This window comes from Salvia miltiorrhiza, chromosome 1 (genome assembly GCF_028751815.1).
Source record: "Salvia miltiorrhiza cultivar Shanhuang (shh) chromosome 1, IMPLAD_Smil_shh, whole genome shotgun sequence".
Classification (NCBI taxonomy): Eukaryota; Viridiplantae; Streptophyta; class Magnoliopsida; order Lamiales; family Lamiaceae; genus Salvia; species Salvia miltiorrhiza.
Window position 1 is genome coordinate 60,371,948 of NC_080387.1, and position 15,381 is coordinate 60,387,328.

The window sequence follows — 15,381 nt, forward strand, 5'->3', positions numbered from 1 at the left end:
ATTGAAGTACGTCTCGAGAGGAATCCGTGAGCGCAAACGGCGACCAAATCCGAGTCCGGACGAGGGAGAACGGAGCAAAACGAGCGGACTGTGCAAAACGCCCAGTACCCCGCGGTCACCACCCGCGGCCGCGGGGTGGGACCGCGGGTCAGCTGTTCCCGACTCCAGGAGTCACCCGCGGTCACCATCCGCGGCCGCGGGGCGGGACCGCGGGTCCCCTGAGCATCCCCCACGTTTGAAGGCCGCGGATGCGGGCCGTGACCGCGGGAAAAGGGCGGGGCTTCCCCCAAGTGGGCCCCAGACGCGATTTTAGCCCCAAAACTCCATTTTTCCCTTCTTTTCTAACATCATTCACCAAACACACCCACTTCATCTTCCCCAACTCTCCAATCCCAAACCCTAGCCTCCATTCTCTACCATTTTTTCTCTCTTCCACACACAAAAACAACACCAAAATCAAATAAAGATTGGGAAGACTTGGAAAGGAGCTCATCAAGACTACATGATTGAAGATCAAGATTATAGGATTTGTCTATGAATCTCTATCTCTCTATATCTTTATTTATGTTTTCTTATGACTTGAGATTTGCTTTTATTATGAATATGCTTGGCTAAAATCTCTTATCTTAGGGATTAGATTAGATGGATTTGTAATGGATTGATTTCTTTGTTCAATATATATCTTGATTGTGCTTATTGTTATCTTTTCAAGTCCTAGATTTATCTCTTGTATGATTGGTTGGCCACCTTTTGTGCATTTCTAATTTGTGATTTGAATCGGGAGAGGATAATTACAATAGATTAGGAGTTTGATACATATCATCTCAATAAACCGGGAGGTTGAGAGTTGGGTGAGGGCTTGTTGATCCTTTGTGCTCTTGGGAGTTATAGGTTAGAAATTGACCGGGGACGGCAATTATGACCCGTAATCTACTGTTTTAGTCGTCCGGGAGGGGGCTAAAACTAGTGGGGAGATCGCCCTAGATAAGTAGGCCATATCAAGATTTAAATTGATTTAGATTGAAGTTCATTACGATCTATCGAAATCTAGTCCCTAGGATAACTTTCATTCAAGTCATTCCCCAATTTATTCACTAAGTTTATGTTATTGTTATTTACTTTTCTTGCTTTATTTAGTTTTGTTTTAGTTATCAACACCTCTTGAACTTTGGTTGTCTAAATAGATTAAAAACAACTTATTAATAGTGTAAAGAAGTTTAAATTCATCAATCCTTGTGGAATACGACCTTGCTTCCCTTATATTGCAACTACACCGTATACTTGCGGCGTGGTGAAAATATTAGCGAACAATATATAGGCCAAGGTTCAATGAAGAAGGCCTAAATGTAAGAAAGAAGAGAGAAGTAATCTCATCTGTTGATCTTATCTAATCTAACGGACATGATTTGTTCACGCCATGTTTAACGAATTTTTTCGTTGAACATATGGGGGGTCGAAACCCAGAACCCCCAAAAATATTGTATATGTTCACGAATGTTCAACGAAAAAATCCGTTGGACATGACGTGAATAAATCATGTCCGTTAGATTAGATAAGATCAATGGATGAGATTACTTCTCTCTTCTTTCTTACATTTAGGCCTTTTTCATTGAACCTAACCCTATATATATATATATATATATATATATATATATATATATATATATATATATATATGGTTGAGTTCAATAGAGAATTATCTTTTTATTCATTATGAATAAATCTATATATTTTACGAACAGATCAACATAAATAATGAACAGACGTATTTAGTAAAAATAGAGAAAAACTCGCCACCAACAGGATTCGAACCCGGGGCAAATTGTTATTCATGCGGTACATTGATTTGTTCAACAAAATTATAGATCTGTTCATTTTTATTTTACGAATTCTCTATTCTCCACAATATTTAGCTTCTCTGTTGAACCCTTCTCTCTCTCTCTCTCTCTCTCTCTATATATATATATATATATATATATATATATATATTAAATGTTGCATAGCCGTTGGAACGAAAAAGGAAAAAAAATATATAAAAATTGACATATAAGATTTTTAAAAATTCAATTTTATTTTTTTAATATAGTGCGTGTATGACATGCGATGGAAATTTTGGACGAATGAACCCTGATTCATCCATATGAGTCGCACCTCGAGTCGGAGGGAGCTGCATCGACCGACTCATAGCCACAACCGACTCGAGTTGGGGCGATGAGCCTCCTGATGTGAGCGCTCTAAGTTTTCTTCTATTTCACCTTTTCAATGAGATATGAAGCAAACAAAACTAATTTGAATGATAAAAATAATCAATGGTCTTGGAATATATCTCAAAATTTCAATCCATAAAAGTAAATAAGTGATTAATCTTACTACTTTTATCTATTAATGTATTGAGCATTTTTATCTTTAATAGTAGAATTTCTTCAATCTCACCATTTCAATAGGATAAATAATCAAGCAAAATTAGTTCTAAGTGGACATTTACTTTTATGATTGGGCATTCGTATCTTTAAAATTAGAATTTTTCCAATTTCTCAATTTCAATGAGATAAGAATCAAGTAAAATTAATTTAAAATGATCAATTGTTTTAGAATATTTCAAAATTTCAATATATCAAATTAAATAAAAATTAATTTTATTATTTTTATGTATCAAAGTTATTCCTTCAAAGTAACGCCTCACAAAGGAGAACATTAATACGTCGGAGTATGATTTCCCCTAAAACTATGTTTACATACATCATTATTGTATACATTAAAAAACTCTGAAAATGTCCCCAAGTGGACACCAAGCGGTGCGACCTCCTGTGTATGAACAGTGAGATCCCGAGTTCAAACCCCACTGCTCCCCTTTTCAGGTCAAAAAAAAAAAAAAAAAAACTCTGAAAATGAAAATTAATGTTCTGTTTTAAATGTCCACGAAATGACAATTATGACATGGGTTGTCCATTTGGCGCCTAAATCTCTCCCTCAATTTGCCTCACTATATTAGGGTTTCACATTCAAATTGAGTTTTCAAATTATTGAGGGACAATGAGACGAAGATTCAAATCAAAAACTGGATTTCCACTTACCAAGACAACCGGAGACATCGCTCGAAATCGTGGATTCCAGAAGCCGTCTGGTACAACGATCTCTATCCAATAACTTGATTTTTCCTTCATCTTTGAACTTCCTTCAATTTGATGTAGTTTGATTCTTGATCTTCCTCAACCTAAATACCGTACAACAGAATTTCATTCAGCTCCCAGATTTTTCGCTAGTGTTATTGATTAGTTACGTTTTGTTTTTTGCGGTGGCGATTTTTGTTGTGTTTTTGTAGAATTGAATAAGGCCAAGAGAGTGAGATTAGCCGATGCTGAAACAGATGCTTCTTCCGGAGGCCATGAAGCAGATCAGTCTCCGAGATGTTGGTTCTTTGTTAATACTTGCTTCTAAGTTCTTTTACTTTGTTACTTTGATTGAAAATTTTGATTTGAAATGAAAAATGATCCAAATTCACCTGAACCAGTCCAGTTTTTATATCCTCCCGAATCACTATAAAAATGGAGACTGGTGGATCTCAAATCAATCTCCATCCAAACAATCGTAACGGATTTGCAATTCATAGTTACAAGTTCATCGTCAAATCCTGCAGTCATGCAACCTTAATGTTCTCTCTTGTAGCAATTAGTGCTTTCATGATCTTACTCTAGAAATACGTGTTGGTCATAAGGTGTGGAGTATGCTAAGGGCCTCATTACTTGTGACTGATAAGCACCAGTTTTCTTTCTCTTTTTTCTTTGTGTATATATGTGTGTGTGTGTGTTTTGCAGGTGGTGCCCCCAAGACTTCAGAATATGCATATTTTAGAAAAGTGAAGGATGGTGCTGCTAATGGTCATTTCCGTGCACTGCATAAAGAAAATGAACAGTTGAAGAGCTCCAAAATCAGTTACCTTCTTAGAGGTAAAATATTTGGTTGTAACCTTAAATTTAATGCTTGGCATTTGGACCAAAGAACACTATTACTTAAGTGCTGAAAATTTCACATAGTATAAAGCAAATTGCATCTAAATGGTGAATAAGGTTGACCAAGAGAGATCTTAGTCATTCTGATGTTCCACAAAAAATTATTTGCAGAGACTAATAAAGAATCTGAAGAGCTTGGTCCTGACATTAAAGGTTTCAACTTATCCATTTCAGGAGAAATTGCAGGGCCATCTGGCCGTAAGCTTTTCGTTTCACCTCCTGTCAATAGATATGATGAATCTAATGAGTTTAGAAGGAAAGGTTTGCTATCTTTAGTTTATGAGCTAATTGTTGTATGTGATATAGTTATTACTTTCTAGTTACAGTATCAAATGATGCAGAGCTGACTCACAAGACCAAACAAAGGTCATCATTGCTTACTGAGACTGCTACACCTGTCGGACAATGTCTGTTCTCGTCACAGCTGAATCAAGCAACAGAGAAGTCAGGTTTTCTCTGTGATTTGACTTCCCAAATTCTTGCATTATCATCCACTCAAGATGCTGCACATTTGAACATGAGTCCTTAGTGTCAATATACCACTGGATTTGAGTAACACTTTCGATCAATGCTCTGCTGAAATTTTGTTTTCTTTCAGCGTTTCGTCCTTGTTGGATCTTGTTCTCTGTTCATCTTTCCCTAATATTAGTTGTCAAAAGTTAAAATTTCAAGATCCTTAGTTTATTAGTTTCATTTTGTCCCGTCCAGGAAACTTTACGGGACATATATCTTGTCTATCAAATGTATTTCTGATTATATATTCACCATCTCTTGTTCTAATATGCCATTACATTATACAATCTGAATCCCATCATATAAATTTATTCTCAATCATAATCTTGTAGTTTTGATTTGCCATGTCCAGAGAATCAATGCCTAGAGAAAGGATTATTTTCTGAAAAGAGAAAGAGATTACGCCAGTGGGTTAGTCATACTACATCTTCTGAAGTTGAAAAGCTCCATCAAAAAGAGTAAGATATGTAATAACAGATGCATATTTTGTCAGCATAAAACAAATTATTTTCCTTCAAGTCATCTGTGATTTCTCTCAGGTCTGATTTGGTTTCTTTCCTCTTGTCTCGGCTGATCCCTAAGGTGAATGAGAACAATGTAAGTTTGTCTAACTTCTCTTTTCCAAAGCTTGTTCATCTATTTATTTATTACTCCCTCCGTCCCTCAAACATCTTCCTCTCTTTCCATTTTGGTCCGTCCCCAAAACATTTTCCTAACCTACTTTTGGAAATAATTGCACTCACTATTATTCTTACAATCTTCACTTTTTGTGGGACCTATTCTCCATTCATCAAATACACAACTAAGTTTTATTAAAATCCATGCTATTCTCCTTTAGGAAGATGTTTGGGGGACGGAGGGAGTATTTGTTAATAATTTATTTTTATTATTACTCTCTCCGTCCCTAAAATGCACACCCATTTGAGAAATAGCACAGGTTTTAAGAAATTGGTTGAGTGTGAGTGAAATAAAGGTTCCACTTTTGTTGTGAGTGAGTTGTGTGGGTATACTTATCAAAAAAGGAAATGGATATGCATTTTGGGACAGATCAAAAAGGAAATATGGGAGTATTATTATTTCTGATTTGCTTTAATTTCCAGGATTCATTAAAAGAAGATGCTGATAAAAGTAGTAAATCCCTCACAATGTGTGAGTCTGAAAATGTGGAGAAGGGACTTTCTTTGTCCCACAAAAGCAACTGCCATAAGGAACTCCCAAAAGTTTCGTCTGAAAGATCAAGTGAGATTGTACTCAGAGAATGGGATGGGTTTGACTCAGGATTTACTACCAATTGTCGTGAAGAGGATGGTCTTCAAGAGACCATGGATCGTTGTGGAAGATCAAGTGAGATTATACTCAGAGAATGGGATGGGTTTGACTCTGGATTTACTTCCAATTGTCGTGAAGAGGATGATCATCAAGAGACCATGGATCGTTGTGGAGGATTAAGTGAGATTGTACTCAGAAAATGGGATAGCTTTGACTGTGAATTTCCTTCCAATTATCATAAAGAGGGTGATCTTCAAAAAACTATGGATCATTGTGGAAGATCAAGTGCGAATATACTCGAGCAATGGGATAGCTTTCACCCTGGGTTTCCTTCCAATTTCCATAAAGAGAGTGATCGTCAAAACAAAACCATGGATCCTGATCAACATTTAAACAGTCGTATATGCAATAGTTCTGACCCACAGCGTGGTTATTCTTTCTGCTTACCTTTTGAAAGCTTTAGATCCCTGGGTGCATTTCATTTCAAAGATCTTGATGAATTTGGTCCTATATTTAGGCATGGAAGAGAGGAACCTTATAGTAACTCACTGGAATGGAATTCTGGATTGGGAAACGATAGAGTTGATCGTGGTACCGGGCAGGGAATAGTAGATAATGTGCTCGACACCAAAGGATTTTGCCCCTCGCCTATATTGTCAAGCCATTGTTTATTCAACCCATTGCCAAATTATGTTTCAACTGGCTGTTTAATGCACGAGGTTCAACAAAATTTCGATGATGTGAAGTATCGAATGGTGAAACCAGGACGATTTTCTGTGTCTTTTCCCTGCAGTCCAAAATGCATCCCTTTGGCAGAGGACAAAAATGCAGACCATGTTCTTGCTAACAGCAACATTATATTGCCTTACAGAGAACCAAGATGGCCTAAGAAGGTCTGGGATTGCACACCTGATAGCGAGTTTTGGGGGAAGTGCTCGTCAGCTCCAGAATTCTCCACAGAAGATCATCCATCGGTTTTTCATGCTTGGCAGTTTCCACAAAATGAGAATGCTTCGTATTCCCTTTCTTTGCTGGAGGAAGCCCCTGGAGAATCATTTACTTCTTTCTGTGAAGGTTCATTCGACCACTGTCCTTTTTCCTCTACTCTTCGTTCACCTCTTGATACATTCATGAACTGCCCTTTGTTGCTCAATCATGTTAGCCAGGATAGCGATGATGAAGAACTATATTTTGATTATTATGACAATGAAGTGGGATACAGAAATATGCTCTAGATGTATATAGATTATAGACTGATCTCTTTTGTAAGATTGTTAATGCAAAAAATACCGTTGCTTTTGGAAACTGGTGTTTGGTTGAGAGTTTGGGGGAATTACGGTCCAAGTTAATATTTGTTATAGGATTGGCCAATTGGGGATAGAATCTAGACTCTAAGGCCGTGTTAACTTTGATTTATGGGATAGATATATGAAAACTAATAAGAGGTAATAGCATCTAAAGACACGAATTTTCACACATTTGTGAATTTGCACATGAATTATTAATTTGGTCTCCAAATACATGGAATGATAGGGTATTTAATTTAAGGCTGTGTTATAAGATAAAATAGTAAATTCAATTATTATTTATTGGAGTATTATTTTAAATAAGGAATTATAGTGAGTAAAATAGGGACATGAATAGAAATTAGCTTCACGATTAATGTTAACTCTTTGAAAATTTTGTCATCAAAGAGTTTTGACAATGAATGGGTTGGGCCCAATATGTAAAGCCCATTCGACTTGTTGATAATTATTACTACTAATATATATATATATATATATATATATATATATCATCGCTTTAGGGGCAAATTAAAGTGCTATTTTTGTTTGAGTGATGAAATTATCGGTCGAAGTTCTTCAACAGCCTATATTATTTTGTTAATTTTTCTTAAAGATTTGGGGGTAATACAAATTAGTGATAAATCACCTTAAAAGCTAGTACAATTCATGAACTTTAGTTGCCGTTGGTTGTCTAGTTGCAAAGTGAATTTAAGATTATAACAGCTGCAATACTAAAATTCCACCCCATGATGTAAAAATCGTACAATATGTGATTATATGTAAACTATTATGTTCATTCGTGCATCGCAGCAGCACGAACGTTGAAATTAAACGACATGTCTAAATAAATAAATACAAATATTAAATATAAATAAATAAATGTTTTAATACACAAATGTAAATAAAAAGTTATAAAAATAATAGAGAGAGAGAATAAAATATTTAAAAATTTTATTTTTTTCATGACTAATTCGTTTTAAAATCATTTTTGATGATTTTTATATCATATTAAATATCTTATCACGAGCTTATATTTAAGATTCATATTAAAAAAAAATGAATCAAATTTGACGATGTTCATAAAAGAATTAAAAAAAGAGAGAAGAGAGAGAAAAATAGTAGGAATAAAGAGAGAAAAATAGTGAAAAAATTGGTGGGAGAAAGAGAAGGAAAAAAACTAGGGCTGTAAACGAGCCGAGCCGAGCCAAATACTAGCAGGCTCAAGCTCGACTCGTTTAAATATTCGGGTGTTCGAGCTCGGCTTGAGCTCGATTCGAGCTTTTATCTTGATGATCGAGCTCGGCTCGTCACCCACTTACCAAGCTCGAGTTCGGTTCGAGTTCGGCTCGGGTGATGCTCGATAATGTGAAATTCCAGCTCGAGCTCGAGCTCGAGCTCGAGCTCGGCTCGTTAAATGTTTGTATATATGATGTTCAGGCTCGAATTTGTTATGAATTTAAGAAAATCTTCTTAATTAATATGTTACTCGAGCTCGAGTTCGACTCGTTTAAGGCTCGTGTACAAGCTCGATTGAAGGCTCGGCTGAAGATTCGTGAACAGGCTCGCGAACATGTTCGCGAATAATCGAATTCGAACATGTTCGCGAGCTCAACGAGCAGAGCACTGTCAAGCTCGAGCTCGGCTCGATAAAAATTTCAAGCTCGAAATTAGGCTCGAGCTCGACTCGTTTATTATCGAATCGAGCTTCGAATGAGCTTTTTTCGAACCGAATCTCGAATAGCTTGCGAGTAGCTCTATTCATTTCAACCCTATAAAAAACTCTCCTTTTATATATTACTAGTATAGCACCCGTGCGATGCACGATATATACATCTTTCACATTTTAATTTTATTACTACCAGATTAAAAATATAAGGACAACATTGTTTAACAATACACAAAAATTTAGATATTAATTAAAAAATCATAATGATTAGGGACACGAACTGTATATTGTCCTTACATACAACAAAATTAACATTATTTAGCAACTAGCAACCTTGAATGTATTGAATTTCGTGGTACTATCAAAATTTTATATATTTTCCATTAATAGCACTCAATAGCATTTAATATTAAGTTATTGAAAGAGTATGGATCCAGTGAGAATGAGCAACTACACAAATGTAGTGAGAAATGATAATGAATTGGAAATGTCGGATATTTCAATTTTATTGATGATATTAGTTTACTCAAATTTATTGTATAGAAAAGTATTGAATAAGTTAATAAAATATACGAATAAGCCAATATGAATTTACGAATCAGACACTTGTAATGCATGAATAGTTGTTTAAATTTGAAAGAAAAATTCACCATATTAACTAACTACTATATCCTTACATTACAAATAACTTATTCGTATATTTATATTGACTTATTAGTTATTCTCATTTCTCATAAAAATAGTCATTCTCACTATAACCTAATTCATTGAAATTATATAGTATTATATATTGTTAATAGGGGAAAGTACCCACCCCCATAATATGTCTATGAAAAATACCCACCCCCTTATATATATAGAGGAATGTTATGCTACATATCTTATGTGAGCACCATTCACGTTTAGCCCTCGTTAGCATTATCTTTTTTATTTTAGATATTTATTTTTATTCTAATACTTCATAAATTGTTATTAGGATCATTAATTTTATAAATAACATAAAAATCAAAGTCTAATTTGTCCTTTTTATTAATTATTTGAAGTTAAAGGGAATATGAACAAATCGGACTTTGATTTTTATGTTATTTATAAAATTAATGGTCCTAATAACAATTTATGAAGTATTAGAATAAAAATAAATGTCTAAAACAAAAAAAAATAATGCTAACGAAGGCTAAACGTGAGTGGTGCTCACATAAGGTATGTAGCATAACATTCCTCTCTCTATATATAAACCTGTATTATATTTCACAATTAATAAAAGTTAAACAGTTATCAAACTTAATTGCCGTAACATACCTCCCTCCAAACAAATGAAAAAAAAAATCGTTCCTCTCTTGACTTCAAAATCAATCCACCTTCCTTCAGCCCCTCCATCCTCTCATTTCTATCCTCCTCTCTCTGCATCCACGCGGTCGCCGATCCTCTATTTACCTCTTGGTGCACTCTCAGTCCTAGATTGCACTTACCACACAGTCTGTCGTTACCTCTTTGGTATTTATCGCCTTGCCGCGTATTCATTCTCTTTATTGAAAGGTAAATACCCCAGTTTGTGATTACAATTTGATTATAAATTATAACTTGTTTGGGTGTGTTAACTTTGGTTGTAAATTTATCATGAGAAAATGAGGGATAACCAAAATTTCACCATTTAAATCATTTCTTTCTTTTTCCACATTTACTACTTAACCCTTACTCATTCCTCATTTTCACTACAAATGATGAATAATATTATCACATCATTTTGTAGTGTAAATGAGGAATGAATAAGGGGTCAAACAGGAAATAAAGGAAAATAAATGAAAGATTTAAAGGATGAAAATTTATTTCTCATGATAAATTTACAACCAAAGAAAACGCACCTTAAAGAATATCAATTTAATTATCGTCACATATCTCTTCATATTATTACAAAATTTTCACTATGTTTCTCTCTTTATTTCTACTAATCTGCGCTCACGTAAGTGTGCCTCATATATTTGTATAACTTCATAGGAACATGATTTTCATTTTTATTGACAAGCCTTAGGAACATGAATTTGCAATAAATTATTAAAAATGAGTCGTTATCTTCTATTTTGTTTATAACAATTAAATATTTATAGTGGAATATGCATATTTGCAAAGAATGTTGTTTTTATTTACTACTACTAAATTTTAAATGTGTTTTTAATGATTCGTAATTGGTGGGTAGGTCGTATTCAGTCCTAATATAGCTCTATATTCATTCAGCTCCGCTATTTTGTATTTATTGAAAACATTTTCCGAAAAGCGAGGAGACTTTAATTTGCATTCAACGTCGGATTCCTCAACATTCCATACTCTTTTCCACTGCTGCAATTCAATTCAATTCAATATTTCCAATCCTCTGATCTCTTCGCAAAATACGTCCACATTCAATTCTACAATCCCCAAATTCCTTCCTTCTCTTTTAATAATCCTTCTTCTCAATTTCCACGGTAATTTCATTCCCTTCTGCTTCTTCAAGGTTTCCTGCATCTTTACTATCGATTATGTTCATCCTGCTTCTAAGCTTTCTGCATCTCTCAATCATGTTGGGGAAGAATGAATGCGGCTTCTCTCTCTCGATGTTTGCCCTACTTGGTCGAGATATGAAACCGTTTTTTTTTTTCTAATCGAAATTGAGCATAAGTTTCAACTTAGTTTTTTGTAATATGTAGATCTTGGTTGGCGTTTGCTTTGCAGGGAAAAACGCAGTAGCTATGGGGGCTAACTTAATCTTCTTTTATCACAAATTCATGAATTTTTTTGTTTGCTCGTGTATGATTAATGTTGTTACTTAGTATAACGCATAGTGTACCGGAAGCCTTGTTGAGATCTTTCTCATTTGCGAAATTTCTCTATCAAATAGTTGAAAATATAGGATCCTAAATGGAGCCCTTAAAGTTGAGATATTGTTCTGATCCATTCTTCAAGATTTGGAATCTAATTTTCTCTCTATCTTAACAGGATAAAGGAGTATTTTTTCTAATGTCTACTGTGGGAAACTCAACTAATATTTTCTGGCACGAATGCCCTGTCGGGAAGGCTGACAGGCAAAAAATGCTTAATCAACAGGGATGCATTGTATGGATTACCGGTTTGAGTGGATCAGGTTAGTATTTGCAGATCATTCCTACTTTTCGTTGTGTTATTGTATATGATCCATCCAGTAGTCTGCTTTAGTTCTCTAGGCATTCATGCCTTGAGTCTATACATGTCGAATATGCACAGCATCTTATCTCTTGTGTGTTATTGCAGTTCATCCTTTTGTCATCACCACTTTTTAGATGATGGGATCATCATATATGGGAGCCAATTTAGTTTTTATTTGGAACATCAAGCTCATAGAAACAGCTGCAAAATTGTGGTCTTGTTGTCGTATTAACAAGACCACCCTTTTAATCGATCTTCAGTTCTTTGTCTTTTGTCAATGCTCTTTGATCATCTCTGCAGGTAAAAGCACCCTAGCATGCTCACTGGGTAGAACATTGCACTCTCGGGGGAAACTTTCATATGTTCTTGATGGGGATAACCTTAGGCATGGTCTAAACAAAAATCTAGGTTTTTCACCAGAGGACCGGACTGAAAATATACGCAGGGTTGGTAAGTAAACAGTCACTTGAAATTGAAAAGTATATGTCTTGTTTTTTTTTTTTTGGTCTTTTGTTGGACTGCATACAAATTAGTTGTTCTATCTTTTTTCATCTAAGATTTCCTGCTCTTGTTTAGGTAATCCATGTTGTAAAATTAAAAATCCTGCTCCTCTTTAGGTAATTTATGTTGTAATAATAAAACAGAAAAGCTTCGTTAATTTGGTATGTTCAGGTGTACACACCGTATAAAAATACTTGAAATTATTTTGTTCCACTGCATAGAGTGCCAAATACATACACTCGTCCACCTTGTTGTAGACAACTATCTCATAGCCATTACTTTGTGAAGAGAACTAGTTATAATGACAATATGAGGGCATCGATTTGTTCTCTTGTGTTTAACATGAGGTTAAGGTGCTGGATGGCTGGCTTGACAAGTTATGATTGCTTCTTTTCTAGCATTAGTCTGACCGCAAAATCTGCTGCATTCTCATAAAGCTGACCGTGGCCATAGTGAATGTGATGTATGCCATATTAAACATAGTGAGAAAACATTATCTTTACTATGAACTACTCACTCCTGCACAAGGTTAATCTGCTTGATTGGTTTTACACAACAATAAATCATGCTTGTTTTTGTCTCTAGGGGAAGTTGCGAAGCTCTTTGCTGATGCTGGGTTAATCTGCATTGCTAGCTTGATATCTCCTTATTGTAAAGACCGTGATGCTTGTCGTGCATTATTGCCTGAACAATTTATCGAGGCAAGGCTTTGTTATGATAGTTTGTTCTCAAAGATCATGTGTTTCTATGTACAGGATAACTGACAGATGTAATCTATCTAAAATGCAAATTTATAGGTTTTTCTAAACATGCCTTTAGAATTGTGTGAAGGAAGGGATCCCAAAGGTCTTTACAAACTTGCACGAGCTGGGAAGATCAAAGGTGCATATTTATGTGTCATTCGGAGTTGTTTTCTGGACTGTTTCCCCCCTATAAATGTTTGAAAATGAAGTTAAAGAAATATCAAGGTCAAGAAAGTCTCGTTCTTGAAGTTGTCGTTTTGCAATTTGAAAGTTGATCAGTGTTTTGAAGGGAGTGTACAATGTTGTAGGGTTTACAGGAATAGATGATCCGTATGAACCACCTTTGAATTGTGAGGTTTGTACTTTGGCCTACCCATAAATCATATCAGCCCTCCTCTTGTTGGCCTACTGTGACTGAAATATTGTTGTGATGTTTGTGCAGATTGAGATAACCCAAAAGGATGGAATGTGCCCGACTCCGAGTGAGATGGCTGGGCAGGTGGTCTCATACTTGGAAGACAAAGGATATCTTGAAGCTCCAGTGAGCATGAAAATTGTTGAATGACACGCTGATTGATGTTTAGGTTAGATGATCACTGTGATATTATAGATTGATTGCCATACGATAAAAGTATCTATTAGAATGTGACCATAGGAGGAGGAGGAGGTCTAGGGCAAACCTTGCTCTTTTTTTCTTTTTTCTTTTTTTTTTAAGATTACTCTACACGGAACTCTGCCCAAAAAATTTGTGTTCTATAGTATTTTTATGAATATAAATATAGAGTGTGGCATGAATTTTAGTTGGTTATTTTGGGAAGAATATCTGGGAATGTTTTGATTGATAAATTGTAGGATGGTAGGTCCTAGAAAACGTTTTTGGTATTTGTTTGTCATCTCATTAATGTGGGAATGTTGGTTCATCAAACATGCCGCAACAGGTAACAGAAGGCTGCAGTTGAGATATGCTGAATCCTTATTTACTTTTCATTGTTGAAAAAACTAGAAGGGATCATTGCCCAGACCAGCCATGGAAAAGAGCAGCAGTGATCAATGGTTTCGACGACGGCTACTTTCACTATTGATTCTTGACAGATCTGTTGGGATTGGGATTTCTGTAGCCTAACCTCTTTCACTTCCTCTTTTATCTTTTTGTTTCGTATTGAGCCTTTGCTTTCATCTATGGCGTCTAATGCTTGTATTAACTTCAATTTTTTTGAGGAACACGGAGATTTTTTTTTTGCTAGTAATTCTGTGTTTTAGCATTTTAGACCAGAGTGTCAACAGTTGTTTCATCTCTCCTAATAAGAATGATCTCTTTTAGTATTCACAGATACCCCTTAATTATTATTTTTATATTAGTAAATTACACCTCAACTCAAGCTACATAATTTTTTCCCGACAAAACTAAAGCTACATAATTATGCACGATTTCTTAGAAAAAAGAAAAGTATTTTGATATCTCAATAATTTGTGTGAGATGGATGCTTCTGGGTTAGTCTTCTAGAGTGAACAAGTATTATGCTTTTCTATTATATAAAAATATTAAATTTCCCCCTTTAATTTGTACTCGTATTAGGAGCGTGCATTCGATTTTTTATTTGATTTTTTTCAAATTATCCTTAAGAAATTATTTTAGGAAGAGTTAACCAACTGTAAATAAAAATTTAAACTTTTGACATATTAAAACACCTTGACCAAGAAAATATTCAAATTATAAGTATTTAAAATTCATTTGAAATAAAAACTTCGGTCAAATTTGATCCCAGCTACTATCTTCGAAATCCAAATTTCGGCCAAAATTATAATGCTAGGACAACAACTTTCAAGACATTATTCTTACATTTTGACGATTAAAACTTAAAGATACAGATACTCCCTCCGTCCCACGGATCTTGACACGTTTTTTTTTTTATCGTCCCACAAATCTTGACACGTTTTCATTTTGGGTAATAATTATTACATTCTCTCTCCTACTTTATCACTTTTATTACTCTCTCTCTCTCTCTCTCCTACTTTATCACTTTTATTACATTCTCTCTCCTACTTTATCATTTTTATATTTTATTAACTACACACTTAAAACATTAATCTACAATTCCTTAATTCCCGTGCCGAATCCAAACGTGTCAAGATTCGTGGGACGGAGGGAGTATTACTCGAAACTATTGTTGATAGTGTTGTGTCTAAAAGTATTAGCTCTAACACAAAGCTAAAAGAACGCAAATATTTACGTGGTT

The 15,381-nt window shown here is 34.9% G+C and overlaps 2 protein-coding genes across 10 annotated transcripts; both read left to right on the top strand.

Moving 5' to 3' along the window:
* The first annotated feature begins 2,884 nt into the window (after positions 1 to 2,884).
* On the top strand, positions 2,885 to 7,097 carry LOC131000243 (uncharacterized). Of its 4 annotated transcripts, none has more exons than XM_057926070.1 (8): positions 2,885 to 3,124; positions 3,323 to 3,409; positions 3,816 to 3,947; positions 4,185 to 4,271; positions 4,352 to 4,459; positions 4,876 to 4,981; positions 5,063 to 5,120; positions 5,624 to 7,097. In XM_057926070.1, the coding sequence occupies exons 1-8, from the start codon at positions 3,034 to 3,036 to the stop codon at positions 7,025 to 7,027; spliced, it is 2,073 nt and encodes a 690-aa protein (XP_057782053.1). In that variant the 5' UTR covers positions 2,885 to 3,033; the 3' UTR covers positions 7,028 to 7,097. The 4 variants fall into 4 exon arrangements, with proteins under 4 accessions (XP_057782053.1, XP_057782029.1, XP_057782038.1 ...); XM_057926046.1 differs by having other exon boundaries at positions 2,939 to 3,124; positions 4,122 to 4,271; XM_057926055.1 differs by having other exon boundaries at positions 2,939 to 3,124; positions 4,122 to 4,208; positions 4,337 to 4,459.
* A 3,893-nt stretch (positions 7,098 to 10,990) lies between these two features.
* LOC131000267 (adenylyl-sulfate kinase 3-like) lies at positions 10,991 to 14,467 on the top strand. 6 transcript variants are annotated; one of them, XM_057926091.1, is made up of 8 exons: positions 11,228 to 11,348; positions 11,715 to 11,859; positions 12,201 to 12,350; positions 12,987 to 13,102; positions 13,199 to 13,283; positions 13,453 to 13,499; positions 13,587 to 13,728; positions 14,083 to 14,467. In XM_057926091.1, exons 1-7 carry the CDS (start codon positions 11,310 to 11,312, stop codon positions 13,707 to 13,709), a joined length of 705 nt encoding a protein of 234 aa, XP_057782074.1. In that variant the 5' UTR covers positions 11,228 to 11,309; the 3' UTR covers positions 13,710 to 13,728; positions 14,083 to 14,467. The 6 variants fall into 6 exon arrangements, 4 of the variants coding, with proteins under 4 accessions (XP_057782090.1, XP_057782082.1, XP_057782074.1 ...); XM_057926107.1 differs by lacking the exon at positions 14,083 to 14,467 and having other exon boundaries at positions 10,991 to 11,232; positions 13,587 to 13,952; XR_009093704.1 differs by lacking the exon at positions 14,083 to 14,467 and having other exon boundaries at positions 11,223 to 11,348; positions 13,199 to 13,369; positions 13,462 to 13,499; positions 13,587 to 13,686.
* Positions 14,468 to 15,381: the final 914 nt, after the last annotated feature.

What these genes read in the sequence shown, in the direction of transcription:
- LOC131000243 (XM_057926046.1), top strand. Translation starts at nt 3,034, where the DNA reads ATGAGACGAAGATTCAAATCAAAAACTGGATTTCCACTTACCAAGACA. An exon ending in AATCAGTTACCTTCTTAGAG is followed by an intron (nt 3,948 to 4,121) that starts GTAAAATATTTG and finishes AATTATTTGCAG; the next exon opens with AGACTAATAAAGAATCTGAA. An exon ending in CTAAGGTGAATGAGAACAAT is followed by an intron (nt 5,121 to 5,623) that starts GTAAGTTTGTCT and finishes TTTAATTTCCAG; the next exon opens with GATTCATTAAAAGAAGATGC.
- LOC131000267 (XM_057926091.1), top strand. Translation starts at nt 11,310, where the DNA reads ATGAATGCGGCTTCTCTCTCTCGATGTTTGCCCTACTTG. An exon ending in TGAAAATATACGCAGGGTTG is followed by an intron (nt 12,351 to 12,986) that starts GTAAGTAAACAG and finishes TTTTGTCTCTAG; the next exon opens with GGGAAGTTGCGAAGCTCTTT. An exon ending in AACCACCTTTGAATTGTGAG is followed by an intron (nt 13,500 to 13,586) that starts GTTTGTACTTTG and finishes ATGTTTGTGCAG; the next exon opens with ATTGAGATAACCCAAAAGGA.